The 17,019-nt window shown below is 38.6% G+C and overlaps 1 protein-coding gene across 1 annotated transcript in view; it reads left to right on the top strand.

The window, feature by feature from the left end:
* The window catches only part of LOC121634219 (neurexin-3b-like), a 102,314-nt gene that overhangs the window by 5,849 nt on the left and 79,446 nt on the right, over nucleotides 1–17,019 (top strand). The window contains exons 3-5 of the mRNA XM_041976731.1: nucleotides 3,746–3,763; nucleotides 4,150–4,176; nucleotides 6,968–6,979. Coding sequence (XP_041832665.1) covers nucleotides 3,746–3,763; nucleotides 4,150–4,176; nucleotides 6,968–6,979 — 57 coding nt within the window. The remainder of the gene's footprint in view (nucleotides 1–3,745; nucleotides 3,764–4,149; nucleotides 4,177–6,967; nucleotides 6,980–17,019) is intronic.

The raw sequence follows: 17,019 nt of genomic DNA, 5'->3' as shown, positions 1-17,019 counted from the left end.
TCTTTGAAAACACTACTTGAGAGCAATATTTACTAATTCCAAGAACAACCTACTTCATCTCCTCCTTTTTGGCATCAGATTCCCTACATCTCACATCTTTCATGATATTTAGACCAGGATTCCATACACAGTTTAATTATAACCTTGCCTTACAAACTCTTTCCTGCACATGTATGGATTGTAGAAGAAAACTGTGTGAACAGACCCATGCCAAATTTCCTCCACCGCTAACCCACTTCCCACTCGTCTAAATCAGGCTGACATGGTTTCTGTTTTTCCAAGAAATCCAGGGAATGTTCACTGAATGGTGCAACTGTTAACTGTATGTGATTCATTATAATGCAATCAAAATATGCCTTTTTTTTTTTTTGCTGTGCTCGGTGCTCTAATGCTGCTCAAATGAAGCTGTTTGCAGCTTAAATCTCCAGCACTGGCCTGTGCATCATTCAGTACAGCACGCGATGTGCTGGTTGCAGAGCAGCCAAGCGAACTGAGTGGACTTGACCCCTTTTCGCCTCATCCCATTTGCTCATGCTTGTGTTGAAGAGTTAAAGTCAATAGAAAAGGAGTAGGTGGTCCATTTGTTTGAGAGCTGATAGGGGGATATGACATCTTTGTGTTAAAACAACTAAAGGTTTCAAGAGGACACTTGCGACTCAGCCAGATAGCTTAGACAGGGAAAGAGGTTGTCATATCACAGCCTGAGGGCAGAATAAGTGTGACGAGTAAACTCACCACTGGCCTGTTGTGCCCTAATTTGTCCCAGGAGGTCAGCTGTCCGACTCAAACCGCCCCTCCCCTGTTGGCTTCCATATTAGTCCGTCTGTCTTTGTCAGACATATTTTTCCAGGCATGTATTCTTTATTCTCCTGTGTTTTCAAGGAACTGAACAAGGGAAGCTGGGAGTAGCCATATTAGCTCCCCAGCTGATCTGGCCTCTGCTCTTTTCCTCTTCCATATTAACTGATGCGGCTGATTGTTGATTATGCCACAGAGACTGGGTACCATAATTTAGGACATAATGAGAACAGCCATGGCTAATTTGTCTGGAAAATGCCTGAACAAACACTACCTTCTATTATGACTGTCAGCAAATAAGGCATCTTTTTGACCATTTTATGTCTACAAGTGTCAAAATACCTGTTGTCCAAGCAACACTTGGCCATGGGATATTCAGGGTGATGACATTTTAACATTTGGTTTCAGTTAGGTTTGAACAACTGCTTAGCGCACCTGTCTTTGTGGATGTACTGTGATTACTCAGTGCATTAATGAGCAACAAAAGCAATCTGTCAAACTTGTGAATATTTATATGTTACATTATGGTGCAGTGTAGTGCAAGCCTCACCAGCATGAACTCAAACACAGTTGCATTTACAGAAGTACACACATTTACACACATTAATGCGGACAAGGCCCCTGAGCTGCTTGATAAAATGGGCAGATGGCTGACTGACTGAGCGGTGTGGGCCTTGAAAGCATTTTGCCAGCCGTGCTCCTAATGGTAACCCACTGGCCTAGAAGAGAGAAAAAAAAAAAAAAAGCAAGTGAGCTAAATTAACATATGAGATGAGAAATGAGAAACTGGAAAACCCTTTTCTGCAACTTAAACTTTTAAAAGCTCCACATCCCCACATTGTTCGCCTGTTTTTGGGGGGAATAGTTGGGCATGCTTTGTTGCTGATGCACCATTATTTCAGTGGAAAGCTCCTGTCTCCTCACCCCTGCTGCTCTTCCCACACTGTTCAGCTTGGCCACAAGCACAGAGTAAATCAAAAACAGGCACTCCTCCCATGTAGTTGATGGTATTCCAATAAAATCTACCGCTTTTTCAGTGCTTCGTCATCTTTAACAGAAACGTCTACCCCTGTTGTTAGCTTTGCAGATATTAGCATCATTTATGGTAATGATCTGGACATTCAACCTCATTTACATCAATTAACTTAGTGTTGGACATATTTTAAAGGTCTCTTGAATACCTTTGAGTTTTCCAATTACAATGATATTTGCATAAGGTCAAGCGTAAAAATACACAGTAACTTGATAGAAAGCCATTAATTGAAGGCTAGGACAAGCAAACTGTTAAGCAAGTGCTGAAATGGTGACTTTAGGCTTAGTTTTGGGGATTAATAAACAGACATGGAAAAAATGACAGTTACAATAATCTTACTATAAAAGTAGGTCAGGGAGAAAAAAAAGAGGAAAAAAATGGTGCAGGGACTTGCCTGATCCCAGAGCAGAGGGCATTTGTGCCTAGTGCCCAAGCTGAAAATTATGTTTGGATTTGAGTGGTGAAGCTGCTGTTAAAATAGAACTGGGGATTACGCTCAGACCACATGTCCTCCGTGGCACATTGGCTTGTACTGAGTGCTGTGGCATCAAGAGAAAGGGTTTTATCTACATGGGAAGCTAAGCAATTTAACATACATGCAGTGTATTTGCACTGTCAGAAGAAGTGTGTACCTGCTGATTCAGGCACATAAATTCACCCATTCCAAGCCTCCAGATCTCAAAAGCTGGAGCTGCAAAGCTGTCCATCAGCTGGCCACTGTTTCCCTTCCCCCCACTTCCATGTTTCGTCCTTCGCTTTTCTCTGCCAATGTCATCCTTCTTATGTGGGAGGAGAAGTAGCATCCATTTTAGACTCCCTAAAGGAGGCAGAAGAAAATCCAACCTCGTCTTCACCAGCTGCCTCAGGAGACTTCGTCTGCAAGCATCTCCACTCCGATGATAGTTCTGCCTTCTGTTCATTTAGTCCAATTCATTAACGTTAAAACAAGAATCACAATGATCCCTTTTCAAGGATTTTCTTATATACCCAAATGTGGGATATGGACCAGTCCTCTCTGAAGCCTGGGCAGAGATCAAAACACTGCACAAAGTCAAATTACTATCTTTTTACTCTTTTTTTGAACCCATACTCCAAATCTTTAATAAAGTCTGCGCTGCTGTAATTAAGATTTGTTTAATTTTCTCTCCTCAGTTCTTGATGCTCCGTAGATTCACTGATTACAAGTCTTTGAATATTTTAGGTCGAGACTGAAGAATTAGAATATATGACACAAATGACTGATGATGAATGCACTGGCATGTAAGACCTGTGTCATCCATGGGTCAGACCCGGGTGAAGATATTCGCTGCTAGAAATTAAGCTTAATGCGTAGCTTTTTACTTGTCTTGTTATTCTCTAAACTGCACCAGGAATCTAACAGTGAGCATTCCCCTGAGAAACCACAACAGGTGTGCTTTGTTTGGCTCTGCCATAAAAAAAATTTGGTTGGGTCAGTGGTGGAGGAGGAAAAACATGGGTCTGAGAGCAAGCACCTTGAAATCCACAAACCTCATGACACCTTAAATCCTCAAGGGTGTGGATTTATGTACCTTTTTAAAAGTGTGTGAGGACATCTGTGTGATTCAAGGTGTGGAATATTATTGTTACAGTGACAATATTCAAAATGTGTAAGAGTTGTTTGCCTAACGAGTTATGTCAATCTGGCTCCCTGAGAGGACGGGACAGATGAAATTTTTGGTGTTTCTTTCCACAGGGGTTGACACAGAGGTAGTTATTTTAATCAGGCATGTCAAGGTGCATCTCTTTGCTCCTTACATGACAGCTCTGTGATTAGAAGTGTGGTATGTTTTGCATGTTTGATCCACATGCAAGCACAGCTGTAGTGTGTTGCTAATTCAATACTTCTCTCTGCTTTCTCTCTCTCTTAATTTTTTTCTTATGACACCTCCACAGCAGTCCAGAGAAAACCAGGTAAGTCTTAGAGGAATTAGTCACAATGCCATTTAAATTATTAAACCAGTTTATGTCATTTTATATTAATTATTTATGTATTCCTCTTCAAAGGAAAGCAAGAAAAAATAGGAAAAAAAAAGATCCAATTATAACATTTATAATTGCCATATATGCTTTGCACAATTTTCACAGCTTCTTTATATGCAGATTTGTTCTCACTTTTAGTCATTTCTGTGTATTAATAGAAAGCTTTCTGATGCATTTCTGGGAAGCTTTGATTTGGGTGTGATTGTCATGGTTTGCCATCATGCAAAGCATGGATATTGACAATACAACTGCAGTATTGGTGTGTTGTTATTCTCATTTTTCTCTCTGTTCCCATCTGTTTGACTTTTCTCTTCAAGGCCTCGCACACCTGAAGGCAGAACAAGGTACTCTCTTTTTCTTTTTTTTCTGTCTGGATCTCTATTATTTTGGTTTCCTCACCTCTCGGTTAGATTTCGGGGCATGCATTTACACTGCGTGCCTTCACTACCTGTCCATGTGCATTTTGTGTATTGCTCCCACTGCTGCTGCAGAGAAGTGGGCGGACAATTGCGTGTCTGTGTCTGTGTGTGTGTGTGTCAGTGGGGAGGGGTGCATGCATGGCAGCACGGCATGTCCCACATCTTACATCTCTCTTTCTCCTTTTCTTCAATGTTTCCCCAGCCTAGCTTCACTCAGGTTTCTTTGCATTACATAATTCTATATTAGTGTAAGTTCTGCAGCAAACATGTAGTGACAGTCCACTATCGGAGAGGATGGGGGCGGGGGGAGAAAAATAGCATGGGAAAATAAATCACAGAAAATTGGGGCGACATCTTTGAGACGGAAGGATACGCATATAGAGGAATAAAGTAAAGAAAAAAGAACAAATCATGTCAAGGTTAAGTAGAAAACATAGCTAAACGATGACAATTCTCCCTAAATTCCTTTTGCATTTCAAATCCACATTAAACATAATCTACACTTTACATCCGGTACCAGCATCAGTATATATAATGTTATTGATTTAAAGATGGTGGATGGATAGGTGAATCAGAGATTTATGTGGGTCAGTTGAGTTTATGTGCATTGCAATGTGTCATTTATTGTTGGCTTTTATCTAAAAGCAGATCCATAATTTCCCACTCCTTAACCACAGTCTACCATATTCACAAACGTCTGCTGAAACTAAGCTGAACTGAGCATGGACATGATTAAGGATTAGTAATTACATCTGTGTTTTCTCGTTTCTCTGGCAGTTGGCCATCACATTCATAACATGATCTTCTTTAGTTTAACTGAAATGTCATTTATTTTTATATACATCACAAATTCCCAAATCAGTGTAGCTCAGATTTTCTGATATAATACTTTGATTGTGATCTCGGATTCTGCTGAGTTTTTGAAAACAGACAATAAAACAAGTTTGCACTATCATAATGAGTGTTAAAGTGAATCTCTGATATGATTGACCTCATTCTTTAATGCAGTCTGAACCATCTTCAACAAGTTTTGTTGTAATTTCTCTATGTAGTCTTCAGGAATAGTTCTCCAGACTTGTGGGACGTTTCAAAGCTCTTCTTTGGTTGTTGGATTTTTTTTTTCTGTTCTCTGTCAAGATGATCCCACATTCCTTCAATAATGTTGAGGTCCAGAGTCTGGGGAGGATTCATTACTCCATCAGACCTGCTGCCACTGATTCTGATGTTCAGTCCAGCTTTTGTTCAGCTTGGCATACATAAGCCTTTCCTCCCTCATTGAGTGAAAACATCTGTTTCTATAAGTTAGAAATCCCCATCCACCCTCAGAATTAAATAATGCTCCAGAAGGCGGGTTCATGTTTAGCTGTGTTTGGGATTAAAAACTATGATTCATATCAATCTGCTGTAAGGAACAATTCCCTACAGTGATCGGAAGTGTTTGCACTCTTTAGATCATTTCAAAACATTGCAACAGGGATTAGATGTTTTCAGTTTCAAGTACAGTTGAACTCACTCACTCACTCACTCACTCACTCACTCACTCACTCACTCACTCACTCACTCACTCACTCACTCACTCACTCACTCACTCACTCACTCACTCACTCACTCACCCTGCCCTTTCACCCACTGCCTGTTTCCCTTTTTTAAGAATGGCTTGACAGCCACCCTTCAATTTAGATAATTTAAAATTAAGTATCAGCAAACAATAGCTCGATCATCTGAAGTTGCAGATGTATTTCTCAGGTTCTGTGTTGGATTTTTTTTTAAATTTCTGAACGTCATCAGTTTCAGATAATGTTTATCTGCTGTAGACATCCCTAAAATATTTAAGACACCCTTCACAATATTGTTGGTGGTGCAAAAGTCCAATTTGATATTTGAAAAACTGTGTTTTTGGAATTTGTAATGGATTCAACAAAATAAATAGAAAACAAAATGAGTTCTTTGGCAAGCTGTTATGTGTTCACACCAACCCAAGTTGAGTTTATTTTCTTTTCATGCTTAAGTGAGTCATAGGTCAGTGATAAGTGGTTCAACAAAAAGCAAACACAGAAGAAATAAAACAAACAAAAAACCCATCAAATTCCTCTGGTCAGGTACATGGACTGGACTGAAAATGAGGTAAACAACAGCTGATGTTCAAATAAAACAACATTTAGAAAGCTGGAGAACTGTTGCTCAAGACCACTTTTAAAGATACAACAAAGTCTAGCCTGTTGGAATTAAAATGTAAATTTCAAGACCACTGACTTGTCTGCTGAACTATTTTATGAGGTGTGCTGCAGATTTTTGTGTCTATCTTGAGTCATCAAAGGACTCTTGTTCATTTTGATTAAACTAAAAACTAGCCACAAAGACTGCAGTCATGCTATAGCCCTTAGGAGGTCAATATGATTCATTACACTTTTTTAAAGATTTAGGGTAAATAAATCATTCTGTGCTTCTTTTAGGTGTTTTTTTTTAGCATTCTTATACAATTCATCAAATAAGAGAACTTTGCTTGTTTTGTTCTGTCTGTGCGTGCTTCACCCACTTCCCTCACCATTTGCATGACTGTCAGCATATTGCATGCAAGGGCCATTTAGCTGTATAAAAAAACTTAATGTAACAGTAGCTTACCCCAACTTTTTGCTGTCTTTCTCTGGTGCTGTACCTGATGGTGACACTCTTCCTTCCCTATCTCCATGGATTCTTTCTTCTCCAAAACCTGTAGGTAGAAACAAAGGTACAGCAATCCTGTTTTCCCTTTTGTATCTGAGCTGCAGGAGCTGTGTGTATGTGTGTGTGAGTGTGCATTTGCATCTGAGCATTGGATTTGTGCTAGCACTGGTTAAACATTTATTATGTCTGTTCATTAAATGAATTTATATGCTCATCTATGTGTTTGGGAGAAACAACAAAAAAAAAATCTGGGGACTTGATGCTTTCCAGCTAATGAGCACCCACATTTACTGTTGCATGAACGATGAACGATTGAACAGAGAGGTGGGTGAAGATGGAAGAAACACGGAGCCAGTACGGATCACTAAATAATTTGTATTCATAAATATTTAATCACAATATAAAGTGATAAAATGATGAGAGTAAATGATGAGAGTAAGCGCTGTAGTGGATAATTTAGTGTATTTTCAAATGGATATTAATAATAGACTGTGTGTGTGAACATGCACATGTTGTGACAGATAAGTGCATAGAGAAAAAGCTAGATGGAAAATCTGATTTCATATTTGCCTTCATTTAAATGAAAGCAGTGTATTGCAACAATACCCTCATTATTTTTTTGAGCAAAACCATGTTGTGCACACACACTGTTGTTGAGTGAGGTTTATGTTTTTTTAAAAATATTTTTAGTGGATGTATAAATGGTTGTTTTGTCCTGACTGGCTTGCATGAGGGTGTCTGGTTGTTGCTACTGAACCTGTCCAGGTGCTGCAATGATATGTAGACCTTGCTTGAAATAGTTGTTTAATATTAGCTGTTTCCTATATGAACAAATCAGTGTGATTGTTCATTTATTCTTCAGTAACTCTTGCTGTGTGTGTTGTAATCTGAGCTGCTGTGTGGAAGTAAATCAGCTTCTTTTGCTCAAAAGACTTTTATAAAGGCAGGGATCAGACGGGGGATCAGAGTCAATATTGGTCTGATTGTGCAGAGATAGAAAGGTCTACCATCTGCTTAAAGGGCTCCATGTTAGGCCTTGCTTTAATTTTTTTCCAGTTTGTTTTGGATTTAGCCCTTGACACCCTAGAGGACTCAGCAGAGGGTATACATCTAGTACACTCACACTAAGTCCATACTTTTTATAGTATAGTCTTAATGGGCTGCTCTTCAGTCACAGTTTCTGACATGTTTTGCTTTTTGAATGAAGCCATGTAAAAAATGACAGCAGCTTTATTTGGTAATTATCTACATAAATATACACTGAGTCTAGTTACAGAAGTACATGCAGCAGTTATTGAACCTCAAACCATGTAATCTGGGTGTGTTTTTCCAATTTTAAGAGCTTTGATTTTGTACTGCTTTAATGGGCATATGTTTGCATGCATTTTAAAGGCCAGCTTTGGTCAAAATGTCCCAAAATTCCTGCTTTTGTAGTGTCATATTTTATGGCAGTGTAGATGTAGGAAGGGCAGTGTCATCGGGCAAGACTCTGGCATTGGTTGCTGAAGGATACTTTAAATGATATGAAGGAACATAGGCTATAGGTATCTATTACTGTCCTGTTGAACATTATTTGGACAACTGGTATGTAAAATATTTGCATGCATCCATCAATTGAACCTACTATCAAAAATTCATGAAACATCCAGGATTAGCTTCTGCACAGTGGAAAAATACTTCATAATATCAGTTTAGATAGTGGTTGCAATCTGATGTATTTGTAATGTGTATAAGATGTCTGTATTCACTCCAAATCATTTTTAAAGATTAAAAACTGGGTTAAATCCAAAAACACATCACTATATTGGCATGCGATCTTCTGATCAGTTTGTAGTGAGCAGTCACACAATGGTTTATGTAGTTTTCACTGTTGCATAACAGAACAACAAGGTCCCAGGTTTAATACATGGCTCTGACTTGGACTCACAGTTAAGCCTTGGTACAAATGTTAATGATTTTGACTGTATCTGTATTAACCTTGCAATGATGCTTTGATGAAATGGAAACTGCAGGATAAGAATGCATGACATAATCAATACTGCATTTGTAAAAAAACAAAACAACAAAACAAAAAACAAAATTAGCTTAACCTTATTGAAGCTAATTCTAAAACACACAAATGCAGCAGAACCACTGCTCAGATTACATGACTTATTACATGACTTTTCATTGTGAAATACTAAGATGTCATGTTTAAAAAAAGGGACATGCTTTACAGCAGGTCCCTGTGCAATTATATCAGTGTCTCTTCAGTCATGTGTGTTTACTGTAAATGGCACAGTGGTCAGAGGGCACAGTAAGTAGGAGACTGGGGAAAACAGACTAGAGAGGGAAGACCAAGGGAAGAGACATGAATGGGTAAGGGAGGGGTTGAAGGCAAAAAAAGAATAGGAGAGAAAGCAGACAAGGGAAAATGACAGCTACAGATAAAGAGGTCAGAATAGCTTGTTGTGGAATAGTGTTGCCAGGGCATTTATTACAAATAAAAAATATGGAGCACCTTGTCACTGATGATCTTACATCTGGGGATCTTGAACAAGAAGATGGCTGTGAGCTGTCTTTGGAGAAAGTTTTAGTCCTTTGCAACTGAAGAGGACTTGAATGTTCGTGGCCTAGAGTCGCAGCTTATTTTGATCCAGAGCTTTGACGATGTGGCAAACTTTTTATAAGCCATGGCATTGGACCAGGATTGCGCTCCAGTTTGAAACATTGCTCCAGTTAGCACTTTGCTGCACTTGAGCCTGTAGATGTTGTCAGATTCAAGTGGTTGTATTTTTACAATCCAGCCCATAACAATTTCTGTTTCAAATGAAAAAAAAAACAAAAAAAAAACAAAAACAATGGGTTACTATAATTTATTTGTCTGAATTTTGGCTGTTCTATGCTTAGGAAAAGAGTAATGCTTCCAAAATTAGGACAGACAAGTGAAATGCATATACTACCAATTAACAGCTCCATTTACAGCTGACAATCTAAATATGGTCATTTTTCTGTCATCCAGTTAATAAGATCTGATTATAAGGGCATGGGTTTACATTGTACCAAGTGAATAATATTCTTACCAGTTGTTAAGTTTGAATGGTGGGAAACAGAGCCATTGAAGTTAGAAACTTTTTTTCTTTTTTTTCTTGTACTTCTGAAAACTCAGTTTCAGAAGTACAAGATTCAAAGACAAGAGAAGATGTAATGTGGATCATATTTAATAACAGCTTCAGGTAAAACTGGGATACACTTGCTGTTAGTGATGTGTCCATGTACATATCATGGCTGCCACGTCCTAGCATTCATTTGGCATGTAGGCTCCTCACGTTGACGCGAGGTAATGTGTCGAGTGTGCGAGTTGCAATATTGACTTGTACGCTAGAGGTGTTCATGTGAACAAGACAATGAACACGACAGGTCGGAGGTAAACACAATGGTGGATAGTTATGAAGACCATCTCTAGGACCTTGTCCACAGCTACCGACATCTGTATGATTTTTCCTCCCTGTTGCACAGTAACAAACACTCGTGCCTTAACAGTTGGCAACAAATTGGAATCGATTTGGGGGTTGATGCTCTGGACAAAAGATGTGTCTTTTAGATTGACCTTTTTACTATTTCAGAGTCCAAATGGTAAATGGTAGATAACGTGGATGCGTACTTTCATAGCAAGTGTGTCCCAGGCCTGAAGTGGAACTAAAGTACGCCATAAAATATGATATTCATACATACAGTTCTTTAACAAATGAGGTACAAGACTTTTTCTCTGAACTGCCCGAAGCCCCTTCAGCATCTTGCAGCACTTTTCGCAATTAATCCACTTTGTTTCCTTCTCATTATCCCTCACCAGTTTAAGTAAGCATCCCAAGTTCTGCTAATTCTGGCATCCAGGAAAGATTTATTTAAATAGCAAAGGCAGAATTGTTTGCTAGATAGTTACCATTTTGATGGTATGATTGGGTAGCCCAGAGGCTAATTGCATTGTAGGGAGGCCTGTTATCACAGTTATAGTGTACAGGGCGGAGTCAACTTTTGCTTACCTTAAATACCCACTGTTCTGCATCATACCAGACTCAAGATCATGAACATAAAAGCAAATAAAACCTCTTTAACAGTCCAACTCCACTACTCAGTAAAAGCTTTTTTAAGTATTACTGTCTAACAAAAATAAAATACTTCCAAGCAAATCTCTAAATTTGCTTTTGGAGTTAATTTTGGGCAGTTGCATGCATTCATGTAACATCACATCTGCCTCATTTGTTGAAGTAGTGGTTTGTTTATTGCAGGCCATGGCGTGTGAGGGGGACATGTTCTTGATTACTGGACAATGCCTTATATTTGGGTTCTTATGGTTAAGTTTGTGAGCCTGCAAAAGTCATATGATTGAATATAAGTGATTTACAAAGTTTCATGTTGCCTTTTTGGATATTCCCACTCCATAAGGCAGCATAAAAGGTTGTAATATGCTTCTGGAAACCAAAAAATGAATTGTAATCTCAACATTTCTCAACCAAGAGAACAAGATGTATCAATCACCATATTAAAGTTTGGAATATTTAACACAAACCCTGATTTTTTTTCCTTACCCCAAACAAGTAAACAGATTTTCCCCCTTACACTAACCAAGTCATATTGTGATTTAAACATAACCAAGCTGACTGTGGTTCAAGTCAGGACTCAGACCACCTACATTAATGGTTGCTAGTTATTATTAACCCTTTGAATCTGACCATGTCACTGGTGACAGAGTGCTGCTCCTGCCCTGCTCATCTCCCCATCCTCCACATAGGTAATCCCACAATATCCCATAAATCCTGCAATATCAATTGAAAGCTTCACTTCTCAGCTTTCAGAATCCATGGGAGTTATGATGGTTGCACGAATGGTTGAGAAACTATGCTGATTTTAATCGTGCATGTCACTTTCTGTTACTGGCAACATGGTTGGTCTTAAAGAGTTGAGCTACTCGCTTGTGCACATTATTTAAACAATTGCTGCAAGTTCATGAATGTTTGTGTAACATGAGAATTCTGGAGACAATATGCATCTGTGGTTTCCAGAAATGTATAACCCCTTTTCTACTCTGGTTGAATTCCCATAATAGGACCTACTTACAAGTCCCTGGTGGAGCATTATCCTTACAGCAATCAGCACTAACATAGCACAAAACAAAAGAGCAAAGCATAGTTTGCCTGTACTTTGCTGCACATGCAAGTCCACATGGTTTTCACTTGCTCAGTACATCATTAGTTTCTACTCATGCCTCAGCAAAGCATGCGCTTCCAGTGGACATTTGGACAATGTTCATTAACTCAAAGTCAGGGATTAGACTGCTAGATAGTCTGCAGGATTCACTGACAGCATTTTCTGATGGCTTTCCGTTAATCATAGAGACATCTACTATATGTGTCACAAAAGCTTCATGTTGTAGAACATTTAAAGAAGAATACCTTAACCAATTTAAAGTTTTTAATTTCATAACATGCCATTCAGCTGATCTGATTCTGATGATGGTGATAATAAACCCTAGATCAATTTTATTTGAAAGCATAGAAGTGACAAAATATTGGTTACACTTTCCAATAATGTCGTCCACAGTTAATTTAAAGCCTTGCTGACATGCATCATCAATTATTTTAAGTATTATGCTTACATTTAATTTTCATTGTATTTGATGTTATAATATATCCCTTATTATTATATCTAATATTCTGGTTGTTTTCTAAAACTGGACTGATTCTGTGTGCTGTAGATGCTGCAGAAATGGATATTTTATTCTGTAAAAGAACTGCAAGACCAGAAAAAGAGCAATGCTTTGCTCGTCCCAATTGTCATGCTGTCAGCGGTCCACTTTAGAGCAGAGAGAGAGTACAGGCAGGGAGAAATGGAAGGAGGGAGTGCGTACTCGAGTCCAAGTCTAATCCCTCTGCATGAAGGCTTAGGACTGAGAACTTACTCTCCACTCCTGGAGTCAGTCTCCCTAATTATCCCAGCAAAGTCTTGCTGCAAAGTTCCCACAGACAAGATTTTAGCTTTTTGCTTCTGTGGCACTTCTGTCCCCCTCCCCTCTCTCTCTATGTATATCTATATCTATATCTATATCTATATCTATATCTATATCTATATATGTATTCTCTCCCTGCTTGTCACCCCATTTCTGGCTTCCTCTCTTTCAATATCCCCTTTTTTCCCTGCCTCATTCATCTCTGTCTGTATTCTAACTGCAGTAGCCTTCCATACTTATATTCTCCCCCTTCACCCTTTTTCTTGTTTCTCCAGTTCAAAGTACTGAGGACATCATGAGTCTCACATCACAGTCAGGCTCAAGAAAGAAATTGTGCACCACCTTTCCACAGATACTGCCCAGCTTCACTGGGATTTCTGAGCTGCTCTGTCCACACTCCTTATAGCTTGAAGGTGGTTGACCATGCTTGGCCAGTAATACATTGGAGATAACTCAGTGACTTTTGACAGTTTACAAAGTATTGCTTCGTTTGTTCTACAGTTTCAGGAAATTAAATTAGGACACAATTTGTCAGTAGTAGTGAATGGCTTTATATTAAAAATCCAAAACAAAGAAGCTAAGTTTTGATGGTAGTGTGACACTTCAGTGTCTTAAAGTGTTGAAGCTTCAGTTGTGCTTTGTGTTGCACTGTTTTGATAAGCCAATCTAAGGGGTTATCTAATTGCTGATTTTCCTTGTCGTCTGTGTTGAGGCTTACAAATTGATCAGTGGGAGATGATGAAACACATGAGTGTTTGAGTTCACACACCCTCAGAAGAGACATAGAGAAGTATGAATGGTGTCGAGAAGGCTCTACATCACAAAAAACAAAACTTGTATGGTTTTTTGAAATTAATTTTAAAAAATACTAATTTTATCAACGGTATAGGTGGTTTTCGTCACATTTAAGTAAGGCTGTGTTGTTTACAGCTCAAAAAGCAAATTTTTAGGTGCACTACCCCTTTAAGTTTGTGATACCCAGAATTCTTCACTCACACAAGCGTATGTGTAAAAGAGAGTGAAACTGGCTTTTAGAAAGGAGTGATGTCAGCAGACCTCTAGAACCCTCATTTGGTGGAGACTAGCATGTAAAGGCTACACATTAGCTGCTAACAGAGCCCAGTCTCAATAGAAAACGAGTAAGAGATTTTTCCACATGTACAAAACATGTTATTGCTATGACTGATCAATAGTAAGAAAATGACTAAGAAAGCTGGAGATTTGGGTTGGCAACCAGCATTATCCACTCTACTGTAATCGTTGTCTAAGCTACACTGTGAGTAATTTTTTTCGGAAGGTTTTAAGAAGTTATTTTGGAGATTGAAATAAAAGGAGAAATATATCTCTTTGTCGGCTCTGATCCATTTTTAGCTTTTAAAGTTTTGTTTTGAGTGACTTTTTTTCTTGAATGCATGTTGTGTGGTCAAATTTTACAGCGCGTTCATTTTCTCCTCCTTGAAATACTGCATGTTTTGCATTAAAAATTTCAGTTTGGTTGATTTAAATGATAATCATCCCACAATTTAATTCCTGAATCTGTGAACAATTTGCTGAAGTAGCTGAGGTGCTGATAGTTGGGGAATTGATATTATTGCACATAAACTGTAAGAGTGGCTTCTAGGACAGACCACAATGATTTCTCTCTGGAGAATAAAATTGTTACTGAGATCATAAACTGCTGTTAGAAAGAATACACTGCTAACACATCATTGCATTTGAGAAATTTGTCATTTTCTTGTCTGTTGTATTGCATGAGACAGGGACGGGCTCTGTCATCAGAGGTTTGGTTTATTTGGTTTATTTAATATGATGCCTCAGATACTGGATTCAAAGCACCAGCTGGAACTCACTGGCCTTGGTGAGTGTTGGCCATTCTGTTGATAAATGGCTATTAATGGCCAGACGCTCACCCTGAAATTAAGTTAAACTTTGTCTCTCCTCATTACTGAGCTTAAAACTACATCACAGTACTCAAGGTGGATTTCATAGTTGTTATAAATTAAGGGCATTGGTCAAACTGATTTCAGAACTGACCGGCTGCTCCTCAAGCATTCAGAAAATATGAGCTGTAAATACTTCCTTTGTGTTTGTGGGTGCCTTTTAGAGCTCATTGTTTCTATAAGGACGCTGATTGGCTGGAGAAAATGTTTGACCCGACGGCCGACAGATAAATTGTTTGTGATGTGATTTTAAAGTGTTAATTCTGTTGAGGCAGATTTTGCATTGGCTTCACTACATTTGTTTCTAGAACCGGATGGAATCTGGATTAAGTATGACTTTAATTTCTTTTTCAATGTGTCCCTCTGTTTCTCTGCATTCATTTCCACGTGTTCTCTTATTTCCCACAGTTTTTCTGCACCAACGTTACATTCTTACATTTGCTTTCTATAGTTTTCAGATTATTCTCCTGGGTTAATTATCCCTTTTCTTCCTTTTTCTCCAAGCCATTTCCTGGTTTTATGGCTCCCTTTAGACAATGAGCAGAGGTTCAGAGAACTATGTCGATACACATATCCTACCCTGGCACCAACTCCCCAATGGCAGCCTGATGATTGGTGCTATTTCCCTCTTTCTCTCTCCTTTTTTTTTTTTACTGTCTTTTGGCCCCACACCCTCTTTACTCTTCTCCCTCTGCGCTCTCTTACTCTCTCTCGCTCTCTCTGTGCTGCTGACCTCTGGTATCAACCGAGCAAAACTGATTCCCACTTTTTCACGGATCATGAGTGCGTCAGTGGTTACACAACAAAGGGATAGAGAGATAGAGAACATGCAAATATGTAACTGACATATTTGTCCATCTTTATTTGTGTGGGAGCTTATCATCAAATAAACATTAGTGTTGGTTCTCAACCTTGATGTCTCAAGAAGTGTTAAATATGTTTGATTTAATAGAAATATTGTGATTTGTGGGGAAAATGTAACATTTGTCAAGACCACATTGTAAAGTCAGTTATTTAGGGGTCCTTTAATAAATTTACCTAATATTGTTGTATTTCAAGGGAAAAACTGTTGTAATATAATCTTTTGACAGAAATCTCAGGAATGGTGTGTATTGTTTGTGAAGTGCCTGGGACCTTTGTAAGTAGGATTTATGTGAAAAACTAGGTTAAGATGTGGCTTGAAGGGCTGTATTGTGAGAGTCTAAAGTATGAGTGCAGGAAGGCTTACGAATATGTGGGAGAGAGTGTGTTTGTGCAGAGGGATGACATGTGTGGATGTGATGGCTGCAGCCATGCATAGATGTTCACACCAGGGAGAAAGTAAACAAACATGGCAGTAGAATGGTTAGAAATGCAGCGACCACAGTTAGAGAACACCGCCCTTTTTTGTCTATTTTTTCATTATTTTTTTCTTATTTAACTAAGCTCTTCCGTTTCTGTTGGCTCACCTAAGGAGAGTATTTTTTCATGTCAGGTTGGCTAGATTTTATGAATCAACTACTAGAGGTATTTCTGTTCCTTATAAGACTAATTATTGTCTGTGTGTATAAGGTGAAATACAATTCACGGACAATATATGATCAAATGCAATGATTCATGTTAATTTGATGTGATTCAGTCTGCAGTTTTTTTTATCAATTCTTTAACCAGATATATATTTTCTGTTCTGGCTCCAAACCTGTTAAATCAAGTTTATAGCACCCACAGTCTAAACAGTAAGATCCTGAAAGCTCCATGTAGTTTGAAGTGTTTTGCATTAATCCTGATTAATAAGCATTAAATCAATACAGAGTCGACACTGAAACTACACCAGTGACCTATCCTGGTGTGAATTAGGTCTGTGGTCAGCCACAATGCTGTTGATATCAGGAGTTTCTATTCCACCTGGAGATTTTCCTTAGTACTTCTTTCAAGCTGTTGTGACTGAAAACAAAAGTCACTGAGCTCACATTTGTGTTGGGCTCAGAATTTGGACGACTCAAAAAGCAATATGCAATGAAACTAGCACTTTTTCTTTTAAAGAAAACACAGTAAGCATCCCACCCCGAGCCTGGTTTTTCCAGCTGAATAAAGAGACGGGTACCTGCAGGTAAGTGCAAAACCAATGGACTGCTTTAAGATTAAAGTTCCCAGGGATTTACAGTCATATAGTGTCACTGGAGAAGGACCCCTAACCTG

This window comes from Melanotaenia boesemani, chromosome 22, assembly GCF_017639745.1.
Source record: "Melanotaenia boesemani isolate fMelBoe1 chromosome 22, fMelBoe1.pri, whole genome shotgun sequence".
NCBI lineage: Eukaryota > Metazoa > Chordata > Actinopteri > Atheriniformes > Melanotaeniidae > Melanotaenia > Melanotaenia boesemani.
The sequence above is the reverse complement of the archived record's forward strand: the minus strand, read 5'-3'. Positions and strand labels throughout refer to the sequence as shown.